Source organism: Tiliqua scincoides, chromosome 1 (genome assembly GCF_035046505.1).
Source record: "Tiliqua scincoides isolate rTilSci1 chromosome 1, rTilSci1.hap2, whole genome shotgun sequence".
In the NCBI taxonomy this organism is placed as follows: Eukaryota; Metazoa; Chordata; class Lepidosauria; order Squamata; family Scincidae; genus Tiliqua; species Tiliqua scincoides.
Window position 1 is genome coordinate 245,401,443 of NC_089821.1, and position 24,988 is coordinate 245,426,430.

A 24,988-nucleotide genomic window follows, 5' to 3' on the forward strand; every position below is an offset into this window, starting at 1 on the left:
GTCTCCATCCAAGTACTATCCTTTTCTTGTTATGCTTTTGGAACAAGATAAACTGAGTTTGTGTTGAGTTCATACAAAACTGTGGTAGTAAACTCCATGTTTTTTGTTACTACATGGCAACTCTGTCTGGCTAGGAAATTCTATTAAGTAGCCCTCACTTTTACTCAAGAGTTCAAGATGATGTGTCAGAATAGAGAATATGTCACCCATTTTGGTGTTGTTTGTATTGTTCTGTGCAGACATTTGAAAGTTCTGGGGGGAAAAGAACAGCTGCAGGTGAACCAGTAAAAAGAACTAAAGCCAGCAGTCTCTCCACTGTAAAAGTATCCTGGGCCCTTCTTTTTACATGGCAACTCATGATGATTTCACAGCAGGTAAAAGACTGGCTTAAATACTTTCATTTTCATATCCATACCAAAATCTCTCTGCTAGATTATTACATTCCTGGACAAAAGTAACTTGCTATCTCTTATCTCTGGGTGCATAAGTGTACCTGGTGCATAAGTGTACCAGGGCCCTCCCCAGATATTGTTATCAGTTAAGGTAGATTCACAAAATTGCACAACATACGTTTGCAGTGATCAGCTTTAGGCATCTGGGATCTGGTGACTGATTCAGGATGATTTTAGATTGCAAGCCAGTGCCATTCAACAAGTATTAAAAATTCCAACTCATCCCACCTGACTTATATTAACCTAGCTTGACTTTGTGCTGAATCACATGTGAGGAAACACAAATGTAAATATGCAGTGCAACCAAAAACAAAACAAACACCGCTTCTGAAGCCCAGCCCAAATCAACCACATGAAACTACTTGGGTTATAGGATAGCAATTTTTAAAGCAAACTTTTTATGCATTCTGCATTTGATTGCACTGTCCAACAAGAGAATGGTAGAATAAATTGAAGTTTTTGTGGGCAATAAATGTGCATTTGTTGTTCATTTTTTGTATGCTTTCCAGAAAAATAAAATAGTATAAGAAAGAAAATATTAATAGAAAGGTGACATGTTGCATGGGAGAGGAGATAACCTTATTGGTGTATTTCACTTCTTAAATGAGTGGTCTTGGATAATATTGTTAGTGTTAGCAACCCAAGGATAATAATGTTAGGGTTATTATTTATTATTATGCCCATCCTTGAAAGAAATACTAACAAAATTGAGTTGAGTAATATCTCCAGATGGCAAGCTGCAAAAACACTGTCCACACAGAAGCCCCAATCACAATATTAGGTGGAGAAGGAACTATAGGCTGAACTTCCGGAAAATATAATAGTCTTAAAATGGAAACAATTATGTAAAGGAGGCTGTTTCTGAAACCCATGCAAGCAGTAGCGTAACTAGAGGGGGGGGGCAAAATGGTAAGTACTGCAGGTGCTGCAATGTGCCATGTAAGCGGCCCTTCCCACTCACCACAGGAGCCATTCCAGGCAGTGACAGCAAGGTGCGGAAGACACTTTTTGGTTTGATGAGCACCTGTGTGTTGCTGTCGCTGCCCAGAATGGCTCTGATGGTGAGTGGGAGGGGCTACTTACATGGCACATTGCGGCACCTGCAGTACTTACCATTTTGCCCCCCCCTCTAGTTACTCTACAGCATGCAAGAAATGACTAACAATGACACGTTTGTTGTTTAGTTTCCAGATCATTTGGATAGGCTTTTAGATGAGGAGGACTGGCAAGTGTTTGTTGTCCCCTTCATGTTCTACTTCATTCATGCTGTTTTCATTTCAAAGCCAAGTACCGAGCCCCTGTTGCCATGTACTGTGGGAGCATCCCCAAAGTGAAGCCTGCATGCAGATCTCTGAGAGGAGGGAGCCTTGATTCCAATTTGCAGCTGTGTGGGAACGGATGGATGGCAGCCAATGAGGGTGAGAACGGTGCAAACTTCATCAGGTGAAATTTTGCTGCCTTAGCAATCAAGAAGGAGGTTGAAGGATTAGCAAATTTGGGTCCAGCTAAGGGGGCAATTTGCTTTGAAACAAGCTCTGCCCAGGCTAGGTTTTATTTTTTAAAAGCAACTTGGCAAGAAAGATTGCTAACCCCCAGGATATTGGTGCTCTAAATGAACACTGTTTCATTGGGCACTTAGTCTGTAGTCTCAGGAGGGAATGTAATGTTATAATGTATTTAAAGGAACAATAGTCAATATTTTCTGTTTCTTGGAAGTACAGCCAGTGGCATCACTAGGACTGGTGTCGCCCATTGTGGAGGGGAATGGGTAAAACGGGGGAGGGCACTGATGGACAGAGACGTTAGGAGCCTAGGTCTACCAGGCTTCCCGATGTGGAATCCAGGTCTACTCACTTGCTAGACTTGGCCTCAGATTGGAGTTCGACTTTCTTTTTGTCCGCAGAGCCAGGCTGACCTGTCCAGAGGGTGGAGTGAGGATCCTTCCAACCCACAGGCATGGTGGCTGTACCCATGGCCAAGGTTTCCCCCACCCTCAGCAGTGGCAGAGAAGACTCCAGGGCTCAGGTATACCAGGCTTCCTGTTGCAGAGCCCAGGTCTACTTGCCCCCCCCATCTTTCACCCCTTCTTTTGCTCTCCATGAGGTCACCCCTCATAGTGTCACCTGGTGCAGTCCTAGTGATGCCACTGAGTCCAGCATGCACTCATAACATTCAGAGTCAGCTTTAATTTCTAAACAGGTGGTACATAAAAATGTATCCCTAATTATTTCTCTTTCACAGGCGGTATCATCTCCTTCTGTTGGGAGCCCCAGAAATCTTAAAATGACCCATTAGGGTAATTAGAGCAAGATGGATTGTATAGAAGAAGGAATTTCAGTACCTGCTTATTCCTGCATCATGAGCTTCACTTGCCCACATTTCCTCTTTTCAACAATTATTAAAGGCGCAGTTACCTTCATTTGTAGCTAGTAAACCCATTGATTCTGACAATTTATGTCAAGAACCACTGATCTGCTAATTCTCTGCATAAGTCAGTGCTTCTCAAACTTGTAGCATTGGGACCCACTTTTTAGAATGAGAACCTATCAGGACCCACCGGAAGTGATGTCATGACCAGAAGTGACATCATTAAGCAGAAAATTTTTTAACAATTCTAGGCTGCAATCCTACCCACACTTACCCAGGAGTAAGCCCCATTGACCATCATTGTTAAAAGCATATACATAGTAGTCTGTTAAAGGTACAGATGTGTAACATTTCCCCAAATGCTGTCACATCCCATGGCTGTATCAAGTCCAATATATTAAAAATAAAATATTGAAATGAATAGGAACCCAAGTGAAATTGGCTTGCAACCCACCTAGTGGGTTTCGACCCACGGTTTGAGAAACACTGGCATCAGTCAACGTAAGGGCCAGTGTGGATTTTTCAAGTGACAAACTAGTTGAGTAATAGCCCTTCTTATTAAATTGCCCTACAGCCTCTCTTCATTCAGTGTTAAAGAAGCAGCCATGTTTGTGGGGAAGCAAAAAGGATTGTCTGGATATTTCCCCTCTGGAACTCTGGGACAGTAAGAAGGGCCTTCAGAAGAAGGAAGATTGCACAGCCATGAATAACTCATCCCAGCTGCCCAGACCCCAACCAAAACAGGATCCCAGCAAGCTGGACGTGAGCAGTGCGGCCATAGAGACTGCACAGATCAAAGACAAACTTAAGAAAAGGAGGCTGTCTGAGAGCATCACTGCATCAAACAAAGGTAAGATCTCAAGGATTTCTGATGAAAGGGATTGTAATGTGCAACAGCGCCCATGTTGTGGAACAACTTCCTTCTTGAAGCCTGCCTGGCCTCCTCAATTATATCTTTTCCTAGAATGACAAAGACTAATCCCAGTTTGCCATGCCTACAACCTAATGTAATGACCTAATGGGGGTTGTTCCTAACATTTAATTAGGTTCTGATTTGGCCACGTCATTTCCCTGGTAATTCTGTTAGTCTTGTGATATTGCTTTGATTTATACCTGTTATTCTTTTTGTTACCATCATGAATGCCCATGTTTAGTAGAAGGTGATATGGAAATCTTTTAATAAATAAAACCAACAAGCCGTTGTAGGACATAAGAACAGCCCCACTGGATCAGGCCATGGCCCATCTAGTCCAGCTTCCTGTATCTCACAGCAGCCCACCAAATGCCCCAGGGAGCACACCAGATAACAGGAGACCTGCATCCTGGTGCCCTCCCTTGCATCTGGCATTCTGACATAGCCCATTTGTAAAATCAGGAGGTTGCACATACACATCATAAAGGTCAACAGGATATGGTGTCTGGGCCCTGGCTTCCTCGCCCTGCTGCTGAACTCACCCAGATGCTAAACTCGCGGTGCCTTACCTGGCATTTTGTTCCCGAGGCACTTGGTTCCCCAGAGGCCATGCGCACTTCTGCAGAGAGCAATGGTCTAGGCATGGTCTAGTGCCAGACAGTGTTCTTTGAAGGTAGCCCTCAAAAATATTTTTTAAGTGGTCTTTCTTCTCTTATTCTCACTTAGGGGCATAACCCATTACCACTCATTTTACAGTTCAGGTATTCATGCAGTGAATGGACACGGTTCTATTAGCCCATTTTCACAGGATGCCTTGGTCCATGCTGGAATCCTGCCTATCCAATAAGCTGATGGAGATAATTGCAGGGTGCACATGGGATGTGCAATTTGTTTCAGAAAGAAAAGGGATCTACCATGTCTAAGACCTTTTCTTATTTCCCTTGTTCCCTACACCACCCAGCTGATGCTGAGTGCCCTTAGCACAACTGACTTTCAGGGCAATCTTATGCATGTTTACTTAGGGCGCAATCCTAACCTGTGCTGCAACAGGCAAGCCAAGAGGCTTGCACTGTATCTAGTGCAGGATAGTGACCATAAGCAGCTCAACCCTCTGGGAAACATTTCCCCTTACCTCCGGGTAAGGGCTGCTGGCCCCTATGGGTCTCCTCAGACTTGCGCCACCACTTGAGGTGGCACAAATCCAAGGAAAGTGAAGTGGCTTGAAGTCGCTCCGTTCTCCCCAGGAACGGGGGTCGGGATCCAGCGTAACTGCCAGATCCCAGCCCCGCCTCCCGCTCACCGCCTGTCCCCGGAGCCGCCAACAGCCCACCCTCCCCCCGCCCAGGAATGCCTCCCTCCTGCCTCCCCCGCCTACCTTTTCTTCTTTCGTTGGCCCAGCCAAGTGTTGAAGAAGAAGCTGGCGCGGAGGCTTATGTCAGCCTCCGCAGGCCAGCATTTCTCGGAGTGCTGGCCCAGCTCCTCGCATTTGGATTAAGCCCTTAGAAATAAATCTCACTACTTCCAATGGGGCTTACTCCCAGGTATGTGTACATAGGATTGCAGCCTGTGTGTAACTCAGAATGTAGCTGAAAGATACGAAACTTTAGAATGAATCTGCAAATAGTTCTGGTTTGAAATTGATCATCTTATATATTTGCAGGCTTGCTTGATTCCTCTGGTCCAAAAGGGCTTGCACTGAAACCAGCCCTTTCTAGATCTGCTTCACAAAGGCTGCTGATCACTTCCAAACCTATGCCTCCTATTCAGAGCATTCCCACTTCCCCAGAACTAAATGGAGCTGATGAAAGAGAGCAGAAAGTGTTGGAGAATGGGAAAGTCTATTTGGAAGCTGGAGGGGATCTAGAGCCAACAGCAGCTACTCAACAGGTACATCCAAACATAGATACTAATTTGCAGTGTGTTGTATGTGCCTGAGAAACGTGTGCCTCTAGAAGGATAATACTTTGGGTTTGATTTTATGATCCAGCAATGAAAATGTGAGGTGCTAATGTTTGTCCACACATCAAGCTTTTTAAGCAGATCATCTGCACTGAATTGTATTTGGTTTAGCCTGAAGCTGACCTGCAGAGAATAGAGCAGAAGCATCAGGACATTAGCACAGGTTGTCACTGTGGCAATGCCATGTTTGCTTGGTTCAAGTTGCATTGCTTTGAAGAGGGACAGAGATTATTCCTATACCAGAAAAATGTGTGAAGGGGTAGAAATTGAACACATGAAACAGCCATATGCTGACTCGGATATTTGATCCATTTGGTATACTCTGGTGACGTCTCTGCGATGCCTGAAGCAGGAATCTTTTCATAGCTCCGCTACTTGAGTTCCTTTTAAGTGGGGATGCCATGGTTTTAACCTGGGATTTTCTGGATTAAAGCAAATGCACTTCCCTAATAAAGGGCATCTGTCTAAATTCTGAATTAAGTACATGCTAAGCCAATATGGTGGCCAAATTGATGTATTCTTGTACTCTCCATTGCCGCCCCCTGCATTTCTCATCAGATTCTTACAGAATGCTGTTAATTAGCTGTACAACACTGTTGTTAAGTGTCTGTGCCAATAGAGGTAAAGCTACCTCTTTTGTTAAAATAAAACAGAAACAAACCACCTCTGTTTGCTTAGCTTAATAAAACCGGTAAACAAAGGAAGGTAGCAACAGCCACAAAAATATTTATCTTCATATTATTGGTCCCTCCTCTCTGGGGTTCTGGCTCCAGAGAAAAGAAAGCATTCCCAGTTATTCCACTGGGTCTACAAGATGACACTCCTGCAGGGTGTTTCAGATGGGCAGCTGTTTACCAGGCATTGCTCTTGTGAATTTAACATCAAGCTAAGAGGCCAAAATTTTACTGATGAAATTTCCCCCATTATTTTTTTCTCCATATACCAAGAAAAACGTCTGAGGTTCAACTCTGGTGTCAGGTTTGGTTTAATTGTAAAACACAATTCAAGCACCATTCTAGATTCAGACAGTTGGCTGAGCTATGAATTAAACAAAGCATGATGGGGATGGACATGAGCCAAGGACCAAAGGGGAGAAGGAGGAGGGAGCACACGGCTCATGTTGTATTCAAGACTGAATAAACCGTAGTTTGTTTGGTCATCTGAACCCACTGATGTGTGCAAGGCAATTGAGCAAACTCAAGGGTGTGTGTGTGTGTGTGTATTGCACGCTGTAAAAGAGATTTATAGAGGAAAAGTCCATCACTGGTTATAAACCATGGTGACTATATGCAGCCTCTGAGTTTTAGAAGTAGCCTATTTCTGAAAGCCAGATGCAAGGGGATGGCAACAAGATACAGATATCTTTTTGGACTGAGGCATCTGGTGGGCCACGATGAGATATAGGAAGTTGGACTAGGTGGGTACTTAACCTGATCCAGCAGGGCTCTTATGTTCTTGGAGAGAGAAAGAGGGAGATATGTACTTTAATATTATTGTCATAAGCTGCTTTGGATTCTTTGAAGAAAAGGGGATATACCACTGTGAAACATGTGTTGCTCAAGTGTCATGTTTTTTCATTGGCTGACTGAACTTCTCTGCACCAAGCTGCCTGATCTGTGCCACATGGGCCTAGTTTTGTTTTTAGGTGGGGACATAAATTTGTTTGCTTTCTTCACACTTTGAAAAGCAATAGGCTGGCTGTTTTATTTTTAAGACCTCGGGAATATCTGGGACCTGGTTGCGGACATACATTTTTTTTATTTACATGAACTGAATGAAATGCAAGAAGTGGCTGCTTGCAACATGGCCTAGCGGCTAGCCCTAGACGATTGCCATAAAATCTAAATGACCTCCCTTACCCACCTGCTTGCTAATGGGGAATGGGGAAAAACAAAAACAAGGAGATTATATTTTTGCGAGTTTGAGGTACAGGAATACATTTTGACTCTGCTTTTTATTGCTGCCTGCTAAATGAAGACGTGTTTATGGGCACTGTTTGGGCATTTCCAAACAATGCCCATAAACAGCTCACACGGACAGAATGCTTCATGCCAGATTATTCCAGATGTGTTTTAGTGACACTTCACTAGGTGAGGTATGCTGCAAATGATATCCACTCTTAATGCAGGAATCATCTCTTAGGAAGAGCATGTGTATTATATTACACATGTCAATGAGATATAAAGCTCCTCTGGAGTTAATAACTTGTGGCTAGATATGACAAATTAGCCAGTGGCATTTGGAGAAGACCAAGGATCCAGTGATCATTTAGGCTGAGAAGCTGATGAGGGCCGGCTGGAGGAGCACTAATGCAAAAAATTAATAGACTTCGGAGAAGCAGATTTTGATGGAAGGTCGAAGGAGTCAGAAGATTGGCTGAGGTTCAAGGCTGTCTGGCAGGAATAACAGATACATTCTGGAGTGTGGTCTAAATTTATTTGTAATATTTTTAAGGGAATAGCAATCCTGAAATTCTGCTGGCAATGAAGGCAAGTAGAGGGAGCTCTCACACTACAGGTGATGTGAATAGTGTCAAAGCCTAGAAAAATTAAGGTAGTTCTGCTGAAATAGTAGAGTTTTCAAGCTACACAGAGCTTCTTATCTTTTTCCTCCTGAAGACAAAAGTTTATTTCACCAGTCAGATTGGTTTCGCTGGGCAAAAAACACTGCAAAAACTGCAGCCTTATCCTTCTCTTATTCTATAGGGCTGATATTTTGTTTATTGCAAAAAAAGGGGGTGAACTGTAGAGGGAAATCATTCCCAATATTCTCCTGTACTGTCTTTTCTCTGTTTCCATTCTCATATCCCTGTTTCATCAATCTCCAGACATAATCCCACCTTTTTCACCAAGAGAACTTCTCTGTTGGGTAGTGGCGGACCTGGGGCGGGGCGGTGGGGGGCAAATGCCTCAAGCATAGTGCTAACCACACCCCAGCCACTGCTGCGCTGCCTGTCCATTGGAGCCGTTTTGTATACTGGCGAAGCTCTGCATGGCACAAAAAGCCTTCTGAGTCTTCTCATGCAGTCTTAAGCAATACTTTTGGTTTTGTCAGGAAACCAGAAGTATTGTTTAAAACTGTGCAGGAAGTCTCAGAAGACTTTTTGTGCCCTGCTGAGCATCGTACAAGGCCCTGAGAGCTCCTGTGAGTATCCCAGGGAGAGGTGGCATGCTGGGGGGGTGGCATGTTGCAGACCTGCCCCAGGGTGCAATGGGAGTAGGTCCATTACTGCTGTTGGACAGTGTGTGGAGCTACGCAGCGCAAACTGAAAGCAACAACGTCAAAGGTCTGGTCTGGAAGTCCAAAAGCCAAGATATGAGTCAGGAGCCATCTGGACTTAAGTTCTACAAGACTGCAGGCAGCACCCAAACAGATAATGTATTCTGATAACCTCTATTTTATTATGTTGTTTAGCAGGCTGTGAGCCACCTTCAGTACTTCCATTTCAATATTTAAAAGATATACAATAGAGCTTGCACTAGAGACAGCCCAAAGCCTCCCCTTCCCGCCGGTGAGGAGTGGGACAATCCAAAGGGGCTATAATCTGGATTGGAATCTGGCACTGCTTCTGTATTGTCTCAGAGGTCCTGTTGGCTTCTCAGACAAGGGAGTATATGTGAATGTGAGATTTTTTTTTTTTATCTGTACCTTACTTTTCCTTCCATACAGAAAAGTCAAGGTTGCTTCCAATCAAAACTAGAAATTACAAAAACAGCAATAAAAATAATCCTGTATGAAAATAACAGTCTTAGACAATGGGTGAGATGTTTTGTTTTATGCTGCCTGCTCATTCTGCATGGGCTACTGGTTCCTTGGACCTTGTCAGACAGAAAACCCTACTTCTGCATTATAGCTTGTTTGTCCTCAAGTGTGGCTTGTCGAGTTCTGTGACTCTTTGTCCTTCATGTCTGTATCTGGGCCACTAGCCAGAGGCAAAGCAGCAACAGAATCACCCTCCAGAGATCACAGTTAAGAACTGAAGCTTCCCCCCCCCTTTCGCTAAATTTTAACCTCTTCACTTGTGCTTCCCTGCAGATCCCACATGGCCAGGATGAGAATCTGAGGAAATCGTTAGGGGCTGCTTTGATCCCTCCCATCCCCAAATCATCAAAGGCATGTAAGGAAAATTCTCAGAATTTTCAAGAATCTCTTCCAAGCTCATCACAGTTGGAACTAGTTCCAAATGCTGCAGTGGAGTCCCATCAGTCAAGGTAAACCTCTTCTGCTGTCTCTGATTGAACCGTTCCCCCCTACCCAATCTCTCTCCAAATCCAGGTGCGAGAGGCCTCATCTGTAAATTCTAGGATACAGTTTGCTCCTTAGATATCCCTGCCAGCCTACAAGCCAATTGGACATTATAAATGTGTGATGGGAGAGTTATTTCAGCAGAGTGGTGAATTACAGCTCTCTCCCTTGTATAATCATAATACTCATCTAAGACAATTCTCATGAAGCATAGTAGCCATGAGGCTGAACAAGTCAAAAAAATTCTTGGTTCAACACTGGCATGAGCTCACCACATGACATGGCATGTAACTCTCTCTTAGCCCCATTCCCTTATCAGCAGTATGGTGATGATACTGATACTGACCTGCATTACAAGGCTCCGGTAAGGGCATCAACAAGGTCATTTATATTGAGTGTTCTAAACATTCTACAGCACGATAGATATGCTATGTTGTCTCTCCTAGATAGAACCACCTTTTTCCTTTTGCATCTTCACATTTCTTTTCTCTCTCAATTATTTCAAGGTCAAGGCTGGAGCCTTCTCACAGTGAGAACACTTTCCAAACACTGGGTAGGTGCTGATTGTGCATTTGCTTTATTAAAAGGGTATAGATAGGGATTTCAGGATAAATGCCTGAAAATAGCCCACAGTGGAGGAGGTGGTGGTGGTGATGATGATGATGATGATGATGTTGGGTATGCTTATATTCTTATTGATTGATTAAGAGATTTTTATTCATCATTGAGGGGCTCTCAAAAGGTCCCCTGGCAACATGCAAACAAAAAAAATCAGTCCGCATGATACAATTGAAATAAATTTTTTTTAAAAAAAATGTGATTACAACCTTATTAAAAAAGAAACTGTGTTACTTTTGTTAGACACAGGCATGTACATAAGAAGAGAGATGTGCTCTGTTTGCCAAAAAAGAAGCATGCTCAGTTCTGCTCCGCATTGCAGTCTGGACAATCTGTCTCTGCAGAGACACAAAAGTTCCTCTTTCTCTTCCAGTGTGACATTTACATGCATCTTACATAGCATTTGAAAGCTGTCCTTGGATAAAGGTGCTCAAGCAGAGCAAATGCATTCATAGTCTAGCCTAGAAGAGTGATGTAATCTCGCTAGGTATGCCCTATGCATTCGTGTACCCATTGAGAGAAAAATGGAAATGAACCGTCTGTTGAAGGGTCCTCAGCAGATTCTCTTGATTAAGAAGAATCACAAGGCCTGGCAAGGACTGATCATGTTCATCAAGCCTAATCTTCCTGTGTTGACATAGAACTCACTAGACATAACTGTCCTTGGCAGGTGTGTATCCAGTGTGAGAGGAAAGTCATTTCTCCAAAACTGAATTTGGGGATGGGCTGATGTCAGGGTGACAGCTGAAATCAGCTGATGTCTGGAAGGAAAATTGAATTGTGGCACCAGAGGATAGGATTGTAAACCCACAGCCCATCAAATGGGCTACAAGGTCCAACTGAGGAGGTGGCTTTGAACCAGAGAAGCAAGGATTGGGGTGCAGGGAAATAAAGGAAGCATTTTTGAATGAAAACATAGGAGAGTGACTTGGAGACAGACTAGCTCTGATACTAGCACAATTGTTTTGGGCAAGGCTTTGTGGTCAAGCCACATGATATACAAAATTATAGTAAATAAATGATGGCTCCCTGGAATGAAGGTCTGATCCAGAAATAGGATCAGAGCCTTTATTGGAAGCAGACAGTCAAGGAAACTGGAGGAAGGACCACATCACTGTAATACACTCCTGGATGGTTTAGATGCACACTGAGATTTCCTGTGACTATCCCAATGCTGCTCTGATAACATACAAATGAGAGAAATTGCATTAAGATGGGGGAAAGCTTGTGAAAAACTGCCTTCAAACCTGCTGGTCTCAATTTGGGGGGGGGGGGCATTGGTGTGGTAAATTCCTAAGCATGATCCACCCATTCCAAGTAATTTTCTCATTTCATAAATTTCCAGAGGAGAATAGGAAACAGCCACAGAAAAATGGTATTCACACCATTTGGATAACACACTATTTGCCCCTTGGTGACCTTTAGCTATCTGGCTAGCTTGTGGAGTAAGAGTCAGCTTTGAAATAGACAGAACCCACTTTGACTGCCAGAATCCCAGGCACTATTTCATAGATGAAAGAAGAGCTGGTTCTCGGTTCACAGGGGCCTCAGTAAACTGCCTTCCATGGGAGCCTCCTACCTGAGAGAGACTCTCTGCCGCCGCCACCACACAAAGGCTATGGAAATAGCAGTTGTTCCTGGAATCAGCAACAGGCTCTCTGTCCAACTCTGCTGACCCCTGATGTCAGTCCTGGGAATAAACAGCCATGTAAACCTGTGTTGCTGAATGGGAAGGTGACTGATTTTACATGGCAGCTGTTATGGTTGAAGCACTCCTGCAGGTGAATCCTGCAGCAAACTGCTATGACTTTAAGAACAGAAAATGAATGACTGATTTTTAAACAGTGTTGCTGTATAAATTAAGATGCGTTTCTCATGTGACTTCATTGCTTTTCCAGCATGGCATTTTTAGTACTCTGTGCCACAAGAAGCTCTGCTGGAGAGCAAGGTCTGCCTTGTGTGTGAAAATGAAATTTCACTTTCTGTCTCTAGGGTGGCTGACTGGTCAAAAGTGCTAATTTCAAGGGGGCTGAGCTGCTAGCTTTGATAATGATTCCCCTGCAGCGAATGTCTCAAGAAGGGTTTTGTTTTGGCAACTACTTTAGCAGCTATAATTTTTTTTTTAAAAAAAACACTGTTTAATTCTTTATCAAAGAGGAAAGGCCATTTATTTTCCCTTTATCTAAACACTTCCTGGTTATTATAGAGCAGTGATTTTCAATCTTTTTTGTCTTGTGGCACACTGACAAGGTACTAAAATGATCAAGGCACACCATCAGTTTTTTGACAATTGACAAGGCACACCATGCTATTGGTGGAGGGCTTACAACCCCCAATGGCCCTACTAATAAATGACCCTCCCCCAAACTCCTGTGGCACACCTGCAGACCATTCGTGGCACACCAGTGTGCCATGGCACAGTGGTTGAAAATGGCTGTTATAGAGCAAGAGAAAATGGCATCTCATAAATAAAATTCCTTTTTAATCAGAGGAAGATTGTGGGAAATGTACCTCAAGCCTGAACAAGAAGAAAGCAATGTAGTATACTTACGGAGACCAGTGATCATGTGCTTTAAACCTTGTGGGGCTAAATCAACCACAGGTTCCTGTATTTTCATCTGGGCCTTTGTAGTCCCTTATAGCTCCTGTTAATTTGCCTATTTCTTGGTATTTGTATGACTCTTGCATTATTGCACTGGGCTGTTTGGGGTTTTAATGGCATGTCCGCCTGGCATGTCTGTGTATTTTTGATTTGTTGCTTTAACTGGAAGCCTGGGAAGCCACCTGGGAAAAGACCAGGCAACCTCTCCCACCCACCTACCCACCCATGCATGCATGGGTAGAGACATGATCACTTTTGTACAAGAAGCACAGACAAATTAGCAATGTGGCAAAGTGGGTTTCAGGCTAGATAAACTTTCCACTCTGAGCAGGGAGTGACTCAGTCCTAGTGTGGCTCTGTTCAACTAGCACAGTGTCTGGTTTAAGTAAATATGGAGTGGTAGAGAAGTGATAGAAGACAACACATTTTAGTCAGACTTGCCCTAGATAGTAAAGCTTTTCACTTCTTGGCAGGACAGTTAGGCCAAGGAAGGGAAGAAACCACTAAAACTTGGTAGTCTGTATTGATGGGCATCAGGAAACCTGATTCCCCCTGGAGAAGAGATTCGAGGAAGTGGAGGCAGGGGTTGTCATTAACACCTTACTCCAGGAACTCTCTCCTGAGGCGAGGATAGATGAGCTGACAGAAATAATTATCCCCAGGAACAAACACAACCAAAAGGTGTGAGCTGGGTACTCTGTTTCAGGAAGGAAGATAACCAGTTTTCCTAGGCCTTCCACAAAGCTGATGAGTCAATATTCATGTAGAACTAATTTTAACCACAGCCGATAAAGTAAAAGGTTTTCATCAACCGCATACTACAAGCTGAGAACCCTTAGATGAGCACTGCTGGATAAAACCAAGGGTCTAGTCCAACATTCTGTTTCCAACAGTGGTCGGCCAGATGCCTTCACCTGGCCCAAAAGCAGAGCTGTTGCAGGCAACCGTTTCCTTGTGCCCTTTGTCCCCAGCACATGGTATACTGTTTCTGAAGGTAGAGGTTCCATTTGGCTATCATGGCTAATAGTCATTAATAGACCTCTCCTCCATGAATTTTTTTTAGCGCTGTCTAAGCTAGTGGCCATCACCACTATTCATGGCAGTCAATTCCATAAACTCACCATGTAGTAAATGGAAGTACTTTCTTTTTTCTATACTGTTGATCAGTTTTCATTCCTTTGAATTCTCTCCACACTATTCATAATTTTATAAATATCTACATGTGCCCTCTTGTTTTTGTTTTTTCCTAAACTTTAAAAACCCCAGATGCTTTAGTCTTTTCTAGCAGGGAAGCTGCTCTAACCCTTTATTTGATGGCCTGATTCTGCAGCCTTTTCCAGCTCTGCAGTATTCTAATTGAAATAGGGTGACCAGAATTGTACATGGTATTCTAAATTTGGCTACACTATAACGTTACTGTATATTACAACATAATGATAAGATCCTGGCAAACTGGATCTGTTTCTTTATAAGGGCAACATTCAAGCAGATGTACTTACCTTTTCTATACTAAATTGGACCCACAAGGAAGCTCGGTCAAGATCAGGATTGTGGAACTTTAACCTTTTCCCCCACTATTGTTCTATCGAGATTTGGCACCTCACAGCTGCTATTTGCTCCAGAGGAAAGCTCCTGTTTATCTCTTCTGGGACTGTGAGAGGCAGTGGTGGGTCTCAAACATACTACACTGCTACACTGCTACACTGCTGCCCTGATCCAGGGCTTCCCCTGTAGCGCCTATTTAGTAAAGAAATTTAGGGTGCTATCCTAACCAACTTTCCAGTACTGGCATAGCTGTGCCAGTGGGGCATGTGCTGCATCCTGCAGTTGGGGGGTAGTCATGGAGACCACCTCAAGGTAAGGCAATGTTCGTTCCCTTACTTCAGAGTTGCATTAAGCTTATGTCAGTGCTGGGACGTTGGTTAGGATTGCAACCTAAACTACATTAACCATATACACACACACTTCTATTGACTATGATTCAATCTAGTAGAGTATCTTTCTTGGCACATTCACTAGATTCTATAGTAATATATTGTATCATTTCTTGGCTTAGGCTCCAATAACATTTTTATTTCATATTTGTTATCTGTGGTAACATGTTTCTTTTATTTGTTCACCAGAAACCAGAACATCAGAACCTGCTTTCAAAAATGGTTTGTCTTCGGTCTTGAAGGTTACTGGGTGTCCACCTGAATCTTTGTTGCCATTCACTGGCTCATCACTTTCTCTGGTCAAGGAAGAAGGACAGCTCTCAAGTCCTCATCTTTTAAAAGATGATGAGTGGAAAGAAAGCAATGGAAGAGTAAGTGCCAACTATCTCCTTCCTGCTTCTGATTGTAATGACTGAAATGTACTTTTATAGGGTTTGTGTTCACAGCATTAAGGCAGATAGGAAGGAAAAAGATCAACAAGACTAGAAAAGAGGTCAGCTAGTGAGGAACATTGTAAGTAGTTTTGGATTTTTTGAAACATTTTTGAAACAATACTGAGCTCTAGACATTGAAAGATCTGGTCATGAATAGTTTGACCTTGAGCATCCACAGAGAGACAAAACTCAGAGACCATCGCAGTAGTGTATTGCTAAATTAGTATTTTAGTGATCACACTTGCTGGCCAAGCAAAAGAGTCCATTGAACACATCTGATATACATTTCTCTTGACTGTTTTTCTAGATAAAACCCACAGCATTAATTTCTTCCTCTCAGATTTCACTGAAGGTTGAACTATGCATGATGTGAGAGTTCTGTGATTGGAGCACTTCTTGCTCCAATAAAGACAAAAAGCAGGGGAGGAATTTGTACTTGGGAATATACTGCAGAGGGAAGGTGGGATTAATTAATTCTTTACCCTGCTCCATGCTCTGAATTAAAATCATATCCCCACAATGTTTATATTAGCTGTGGAGGGGGAAATTTATAGGCTCAGAAGCTATCCAAATTGCCATTTCCCCCTACTCTCTTAAACTGCTTTTTGAAAAGAAAAACTTTTGAGAGATATCAGATGTGGTGTGGGAACTCCACAATCAATCTAGTTCAGTATTGAGTTCCTCGGACAAAAAAATAATAAAATTATAACACTGCTAGTTTTATTTCTTAATCTTGTTTTATAATAAATGGGGATGCATTGAAATGGTTGAGTTCTCTGTTGCTGGATTCATTACATCACACTATGCCCAGAGGTTCATCACTCTTGTATACTGTGCAAAGGCTGTGTCCATCTCATGCACTGTAGTGGGTTTCTCTTGTGTTCAGATCCATGTGACTATATCCAAGTCTGCTCAGGAGAAAATGCGTCAGAAGCAGTTAAAGGAGATAGAGCTTTTGCGTAAAGAAAGAGAAAAGGAGAAAGAGAGAGAAAAGGAAAAATCGATGATATTCAAAGGACAACTACAGGAAACTGCTCAGGAAGGTATGTGGCTACTTGAGCCAAAATAACAAGTTACATAGATGTGGTCCATTTGGAACAACAAAACCAGGAATAGCAGAAAATAGCAGAGAGGTTGGTTGCTTCCTCTGTTGGAAAGCAACTTGCTAAGATGGTTGATTCCAGTATATGGATATGGTATGACACAGCAACTGTTACCCTGCACATGCCTGATCTCGTCTGATCTCGGCAGCTAAGCAGGGTCAGGCCTGGTTAGTACTTGGATGGGAGACCGCTTGGGAATACTGGGTGCTGTAGTCTTATACCATAGTCTTTCGAGACTGAAGGTTGCCAAACATTACACTTGTGTGAGGTGCAGGGAAAGAGCATTTTCAGAGTTTTCCCATTTATTTTCCTTTTATCCCACCCTTCCTTGGAAAGCTCATAGCAGCACACATGAGGTTCCCATTGAATCGGCAATGAGATCTGTAGCCCCTTAGCCTCTGCAAACAGCTGATGAGCTATTCCATTCTCTTATGGGCTATACCATTTCAGACTGGAGGTGAAAGCTGATATGATTTAATATTTCCTAAGGCCTATAGTCTAACCTTCTTACTGATGGCCTTCTTTTTTTTTATCTGTGGAATCAAGTGGGTAAGCATCTCTTGCAATCTGAAGTGACAGTGTGTAGACACAATTTTACTGTTTGCAATTTGTGAGAAACAAACCAATGCATACGATCATATCCTGATGTACTTTACCATGCATGAAGAATACCAAAACAAAGCATTTATTGCTAAACAAGACTTACAAGGCTGTTTAAACATTTTTGTGCCTCTGTTCCTGTTATCACTGAGACTTTTACAGTGTGTTTCACCAAAGATTTTCCTGCACTTTATGAAGGGGAAATAAAAAGAGAGATATTCTGAGCAATGAAGGAATTGAGTCATAGGGTGGCCTATTAAAATGGCCTTAATGTTTTAGTCTTAGACTTAATTTCATTGTAATTAAACTCACAAATATTTCAGTACAGCAACATCACTTACTAGGACCAACCCATCCATGAAGCTGCCTGAACTGCTCACATCAAGTGGCAAGTTGGAGGGAGTGCTGAACGGGATGTCTCCACCTCATGTGTGCCTGCCACCCCCTTTCAGCTTGCTGCTCACCAAAGTCTCTCGTACTGTTCAGTGAGGAAGAGGATTGGGTCAGCAGCAGCCTCTTTCTTCTTCCAGTGCTTCTGAAGGAAGAAGGGGGGTGGGTGGGAGCTCACACCACTTGAACTTGACAAAGCAGCCAGGAATGCAGGGAGAAGCAGAGTGCAGTGATCCAGCCTGCCCCCAATCCTGTTGCCTTACCTGTAATTCCAGCATGGCCTCCCTTGAGGAAGGCCATTCTGGAGCTGCAGGTAAGGGGCCAGGTAAGAGAGCAAGTGGCATTGCTGAGCTCTGCCTCTCCCTGCCTACCCAGCTGTTTTGCTAAGCAGCCAGACAGCCAAGGTCATAGTGGTGGAGGTGGTGGGAGCAGCAGGGGCAGGGCTGCTTGAGGCAACCCCAGAACTTCCATCAAGCCTGCCACTTCCAGTGAGGCAAAATAGATGACTTCCCCAATAATAGTTCACTAAATTACAGGCTGAAAGAAATTTTCATATGGAAGGAACACTTAGTCTTACAGAAAGAAATATCTTGGTTCAAATACCCACATATACTGTCAAGGAGAGATGCTCACAGCTGAGTCACTGAGGTTGCCACAATAGTAGTGCATACTGAAAAGGGAAATAAAAAGGGAAACTCCCCCAACTGCCTTGATTGCAACTGATGTGTGCTGAATGTGCCTGCAGCAGAAATTCCAAGAAGGGCAGCTGTGTGGCAGCCCTGGAAGTTGCAAGTCAGCACTCTGTCAGAGCATGGCTGTGATGCAAGGTCACTTGCTCTTTTTCTTTATCACTGGAGAGGGTAGCTGAAATGTCTGCATCAGAGTTGTGTGTGGATTTGAGCCCCCTCTGATATAGCATTTAAGGTGATTCCATGGCGCATGCCTGTTGAAACGTTTCACTGAAACCATTTAGCTGATTGATCTGTAAGAGCAATCAATCAATCAAACAATCTTTTTGATTGACTATTGGGATGACTCAGCAGTGGTGTACCTGGCAGGGGAGACAGGGGACCACATGGCCCAAAGCAGCAGATACCTAGGGGTGGAATTAGCTCCCCCCCTGGAGGCTTTCTGAGGGCCAGGGAAGCTGTGTGCAATCTGCCCGACACTCAAAAACCATCACTTCTCGTTTTCAGTCTCCAGAAGGCCTTACAAGACCTTCTGAGGAATGGGGAGGCCGTGCATGGCTTCCCCAGCGCTCAGAATGCCTGGGGGGTGGCACTCCCAGGTGAGGGTGGCGGCACCCCTGGAGGTGTGCCCCAGATGGCACAGTGGTACGGAAAGCCACTAAGGTGGAGGTGGTGGTAAGGTCAGTAAATATTCTTTTTACTTATTTCCCAGTAGGCTGCCTGGTCACCGATTGGTTTCCTCAGACATACGCCAGCTATTTTGCTGGTATATGTCTGAGGAGAGGAAGGGGGTGGAGCTAGGTTGGGAAAGGGGAATAAAATCCAATATGTGTGACTGCTGCCAAGATCAACCCCCTCCCACCCTTGAACTGCCCACCAGGTTCACCCTACCTTGATAGTTCCCCAAACTGTCCATGAACTGCCCCCTCTGCCACCATACCTGCATCTGTGGAATATCCATGTGGTTCTGGTGTGCACATGGAACCTCTGACTATATCTCTGGTGGCTTTGTAGCACACAATGATGGTGCAACATTTGCACTGTCACAGGGTTATTGGGAATCACCCATAGGGTTGGGCTGTAAATTGCATACGGTTAATTTTCTATAACTTTTCTAATCTGGTTTTCAAATCAGAACTTGTTTCTCCAGTAATATTTCCAGACACAACTCCGAAGGAAGGACTTCACATAAATTTAAGGGGATTCTGCTGATGGAGCCATCTCTGGAAAAGTTGTGTGGATAAACAATTCTGAAGAATATTTTCTGCATGTTTGTATAATATACCTGGGTTTAAACTTTCAAAATTTTTCTTTTTTTAAAAGTCATTTCACCAGCACCAAACATTACAATGTACTTGGGCATTTATTTGCAGAATGGATATGAAGGAAAACTACACAGTCCCTCATCCATCGTGTAAAGTATTATGTTCAACAAAGGCTAGCATGAGCTCGTGGTTCCTTCACGTAGCTTCCAGTGAATTATTGCTGATGCCTGTTCTGGGCAGATTGTTTTGTCAAGTGATCGTTAGTCCTTTGCTGACCTCCCTCAATTACTCTATACAGGTCCTGGCCCAATGAATGTTAATGGGGCCACCCCTATCACGCTCAACTTGAGCAGCCATTGCAGAACTCCTGTTGGAATGTCTTTAAAGAAGCGGATAAACAGGCCCTCTCTGCCTAGCATCCCCGTCATCAACCATGATAATAGCTTCCTAAGGCATGCTTCAGGTGGGACATAGAATCTGAATGCAGTCAACCTGTTATAATTACTGCTTTTATGTTTGTTACAGTTTTGGGTACATATTGGGTAAAATGCAACCCAGTCAGGAGAATAACATGGTGCAGGTTTCCCTGAGCTGTACCATTCTGACCTTGGTAGTGATAACATGTTGAAATGTTCCACCATGTAAAAATTCCAACCATACAGAAAGCCAGCATGTCAAAGAGAAAGGACATATCGAACAACAGCCACATCCTTAACATGATAATTTTCTACTTGCGGGAATTATTTTTAAATTGAGACATTATTCAAATATTATATTCCCATCTGATGTATTATACTCTCCCTGTGGTGCTAATTTTCTCCTAACAGGAAGTTTTATTTAAATGTGGGAGAGCATTCATTCCCCTGTTCTCAACACACCAGTTTGGCTTTGCTGAAGGTGGTCTTTGCTTCCAAGTAAATACATTGAGGACTAGAGCATAAAATCTATCATTCACTTGTTTGCTCTGGCATTCGCAGAGTGCCCTGAATACTGGGCATGAAGTTCAGAAATGCATCTCAGTTATTGTACACGTTATTTAGACTAATTTAAACCACCAGCAGCTACATGGAACTGTGAGCAAAAATGTGCCTTGGTGCAACCATTCTGCAAGTTTTTTTTTACTTAGAAATATATGTGATTTATATTTTTCCATTTACAGCTAATTCCCTGCCAGCCAAACTCCTGGATTCTCCAGAATGGGAGGAGGATCTTGTGAACAAAGATATATTAGAAATAAGACCCTTGTCTCACCCAGAACAGAGTCTGGTTGATGCTCTGAAGTGGCTCAATAGCAATGATTGGTAAGGAAAGAAGGAATGAGCTGAACCTTCTTTCATATCTCTTTACTCTTCTGTCTCTTGTCAAGAAGGCTGGTGAGTTTTGCATCTGGCAAGACTGCAGGATAACGTGAGATTTAAACATTCCAGTTTTGCCCTGCCACCCAAGTTCCAGCCAAAACACACCCAACTTCTTTTACTTTTGATTTCTTCCCAATATACAAGCAAGCCACTTAAGCAACAGTGGACTTTCAAACTCAGTTTGACAGCTTAGAGCCCAACTGGTCCTGGGATGCTTTGATTTTCCTTGGCAAACAGCAGCCCAATTGGGAACATGGTGGGAGATGATTTTTTTTCCACCCCAAACTCCACTGTGCTCCTGACCCAGATCCCCTCCTATGTGTACTGTTTTCTGAAGAGGAGGGGGAGCTTCTATTGGTGCCAATGTATAGTACAAAGCTCTGTACAGACTTCCAAAAGAAAAAATGCGGCAGAAGATTTTGTCTAAGCTTAGAGTTCTGCACTGGATGCAGTCTAGCAAAGACATCAAGCTTCTGTCCCTTCATTCCAGAAGACAATGCTGTGTTAACTTTGTATTCCAAAATACAAAGGAAACCCTAAAGGGATTTTAAAAAATGTTTAAATCTTAGAAAACTTTAACTGATTGAATTCACACCTATATAGATTCATGGCAGTTATATCCCTTTTGATGTACTTATTTCATGTACTAACTAGTATAAGAAAGATCCCTGGTCCACTTTACTGGTGTTCTTTGTCAGTGTAACTAACCTGTTATTGATTTTGCTGGAGCTAAAGCACAGTGAGCTTTCTTTGGATGGACTTTTTTGGTACACTCTTTTCTCCACTTGCCTGGGGGCTGCAGCATCTGAGAATTTTAAAATGGTGCCTGGAAGGAAGGGGGATGGATTGCTGTGGCTGCCATTCCCCCTCCTGTTGCCTGGTAATCCAGGGGTGTCTTGCCAGGTGATGGGAATGGAAACACCAACTGCAGTGGATGGTTTTCTCCTTTTTGCCTCCACTGCAGTGTGGCATAAAAACCTCTCTTCTGTCTCCTGCCCAGTTTCTGGGCTGATGAGGATGGGTACCTAACATGCACATGCATGTAAAGTGGAGAGTCTGCAGGGCTTTTGCCTGTGGGTTCCTCAAATGGTGGTACCCACAAACACACAAAAGCTTATGCCACAATAAATCCTGTTCTTAAGGTATCACAAGACATCCTTTTGCATTTGCTGTAACAATGATGGCAATTGCTCTGGAATTTGTCACCTGGGCTAATCTTCAGTCACTCGCCAACAGATGGTGCTGTTAATTCAGCAAGGCAGAGTCAGGAGGGATTGTCTGCAAGAATAGGGAAGAAAATGCAAGCTTTGTCTCCTTGATCTCAGAGGATCAAATTTGCAGTGCAGGTCTCAGAGCTTCCCAAGGATGGAGCCTATCATGTGGAACTAGTAAATCAATCACACTCTTCTATTCAGCTTCATTCACAGGAGACTCTATCTGGCATATAGACTGGTGGTGAAATATATTTTTTCCCTATAGGAGTCTTTAAACCACAGTATATAGAGCTTCTGTTAAATTCTGCATCTTTACTTTTCTATATTCCCAGTGTGCAACTTGTATGAAGCATCTCATTTTCAGACTCTTTTGCGGCTGTGAGAAATTCTGTTTCTGCAAAATGCCAGGCAAGACTAATAATTTTCCTTCTCTTCTGTCCCTTCATCTTTCCGATAATTGCCTCTCAGGCAGCTGAAGGAGAAAGGACTCTTCAGCATCAGATGCTTGGCTACCTGCCATTCAGAAGTTCTCCTGTATAGACTTCATGATGTTTCCTTGGCAGCTACGAAAGAGGTGGGAAATGTGTATTTAACATATGTCCCATCTACCTTCCCTGCATGATTCCTTTCCAGTCTGCTTCTATTTAGCTAATGCTTCTCTAAGCAGCCTTTATACCTGGTTGTATTGGGATGTTCCCAATATGCTATCTGTACTAGAAAATATGTAATTAATAAATGGTGTATGATTGCTCAGAAAAATCCAAATGTGATACAGAATAAATCATACACAATTTTATTTATATATACAGTTTGTCCCTCATTATCCACTGGGGTTCTGTTCCAGAATCCCTAGTGGATTAAAAAAAAATCTGTGGATTAAAAAACAGTGGAAAAATAGTTTTTAAGACGCACTTCCAGGTTTTTGCCCTTGCATTGCTCCTAATGGAATAAGGCTTTGACTCAACGTCTGCAGGAGTTTGATTTTGCAATTCTCTGCTGATACCATAAAATGTGTTAAATAAAAACAGTTTAAAAAAATTAAAAAGTGCGTCCCTTTACAATTGTGGTTTAAAAACAGCTTTTCTTACTATTGTAGAGAGGCAGTCAGCAACTGGAAATGCAAAGGACCCCCTGCCTTTTCCTGGTTCAGCTGAAGAATGTCGTGTTCACACACCCGTGCATGTAGACTGTCTCTTTACAACAGTTTAAAAAAGCAGTTTTTTTTTAAGTAAAGGGATGCATTTTTCCCGCTTCTCCAGGGATCAGCACATTCCTTCTCATTTGCAGTGGCTGTGTTGAGTCAAATCTGTGTATAATAAATGTGTATAACAAGGTTGAACCTGTATTTACTCACTTTCTCTAAAGCTGCTTTCAGAAAACTTTGGATGGTGAAGGAAAAAAGAGAATGAAATATAGCTTACCAATAGGTGTTCAGCAAGTCAGAGAACAGGAGAGAGAGAGAGAGAGAGAGAGAGAGAGAGAGAGAGAGAGAGCGCACTGTACAGTATGTTGAAGCCTATCTTTCTTGTCTCTGGAGGTCCTGCCTAGTAGAAATACCATAGAACTTCATCTGAGAAGAAGCCTATAATGTACTTGACTTGAATACTAACATGATTTTAGACATTTTGTGCTGAGGGTTAAACATCCAACTACAGCATACTTGTGTATTATGTCAGTTAGAAAGTGTGCATGTCTATATATAGTAACAAAAACCAGAGATTAGGAAAGGATGTGGCCCTTGTTTATACATATTTGATTGTAGTGGGAGCCATAATTTATTCATGCATTCACCCATCAAAATGAACCTGAACCACATATATTTTGTACTTGGGAGCTGAAATCCAAGTCTAACAGCCCAATCCTAACCAACTTTCCACTGCAAATTCAGCCATGCCAATGGGGTGCACATTGCACTCTGTAGTGGGGGACAGTCACGGAGGCCAAGGTGAGGGAATATTCGTTCCCTTTCTTTGCGGTTGCATTGCAGCTGCATCAGCATTGGAAAGTTGGTTTGGATTAGGCTGTAACACATTCCATAAGAAGCAACTTCTGTCACAAACCCTTCCTTGCTTTGCTCTGTTCTGTCAACTGCATCTCATTGCCTAAGATATTTTCCACCAAGAGAAAGAGGAACAGTAACTAATGCTAATCACCTCTGTCTATATTGTTCTACATTTTCCTAAGCCCAAACAGAATCTGGCATTCCTAGAGCACCCCCGGTGGACTTTGAGCCAGCAAGCCCTTGGATTCTAGAGAGCTTATTTACCCATGGCTGCTCTGCCTGGCTTTGCTATTTATTTGACCACTTAATGGAGAGATTTTATTGCTCTCATTTTAAACCCTTCTAATAAAAAGCAGGAGGTAAAAGAAGCCACGGGGGCTTGTCCATTGTTTGAGCAACTGATTGGGCTATTAACATTGCAAACTTGGCAAGTCCATTCAGCCTTCTGACATCTGCAGCGAATAATGGCTGACCATTTGTGTAATTTGTGGTCTCCAGCTTCTATTTAACATTATCAGGAATGCAGACTTGATTCTCAGGTTCTGGGAGGGATTCCGCATCTTCCCATTTTAATTGTGTGTTGGATTCAGTTTTGTGGGATGCAAATATTCCCGTCTTGTAAATAGAAACATGCTTGGAAAAATGAGGAGGGAGAGAACTGTTCAGAAAAATTTCTCTGATATATAGAAAGATATAGGAACTGTTTTCTTTCCCTCCAGAAGTCCTTGCTCAGAAAGATAACCACATCTTCAGTATTAATCCTGTCCTAATTCTATCCTTCATAATCAAGGAGTCATATTTGTTCAGTCTTTATTCCTTGAACAATGGGAAATTAAGGTAGAT

The 24,988-nt window shown here is 42.9% G+C and overlaps 1 protein-coding gene and 1 pseudogene across 1 annotated transcript in view; both read left to right on the forward strand.

Annotated features, from left to right (window-relative positions):
- The first annotated feature begins 346 nt into the window (after nt 1-346).
- The window catches only part of TOGARAM2 (TOG array regulator of axonemal microtubules 2), a 49,338-nt gene continuing 24,696 nt past the window's right edge, over nt 347-24,988 (forward strand). The window contains exons 1-11 of the mRNA XM_066623263.1: nt 347-374; nt 1,736-1,870; nt 3,394-3,669; nt 5,393-5,619; nt 9,727-9,902; nt 10,467-10,489; nt 15,280-15,461; nt 16,411-16,567; nt 19,870-20,034; nt 20,731-20,872; nt 22,612-22,717. Of these exons, the coding sequence (XP_066479360.1) occupies nt 347-374; nt 1,736-1,870; nt 3,394-3,669; nt 5,393-5,619; nt 9,727-9,902; nt 10,467-10,489; nt 15,280-15,461; nt 16,411-16,567; nt 19,870-20,034; nt 20,731-20,872; nt 22,612-22,717 (1,617 nt within the window). The remainder of the gene's footprint in view (nt 375-1,735; nt 1,871-3,393; nt 3,670-5,392; nt 5,620-9,726; nt 9,903-10,466; nt 10,490-15,279; nt 15,462-16,410; nt 16,568-19,869; nt 20,035-20,730; nt 20,873-22,611; nt 22,718-24,988) is intronic.
- Nucleotides 16,725-16,843, forward strand: LOC136637468 (5S ribosomal RNA; annotated as a pseudogene).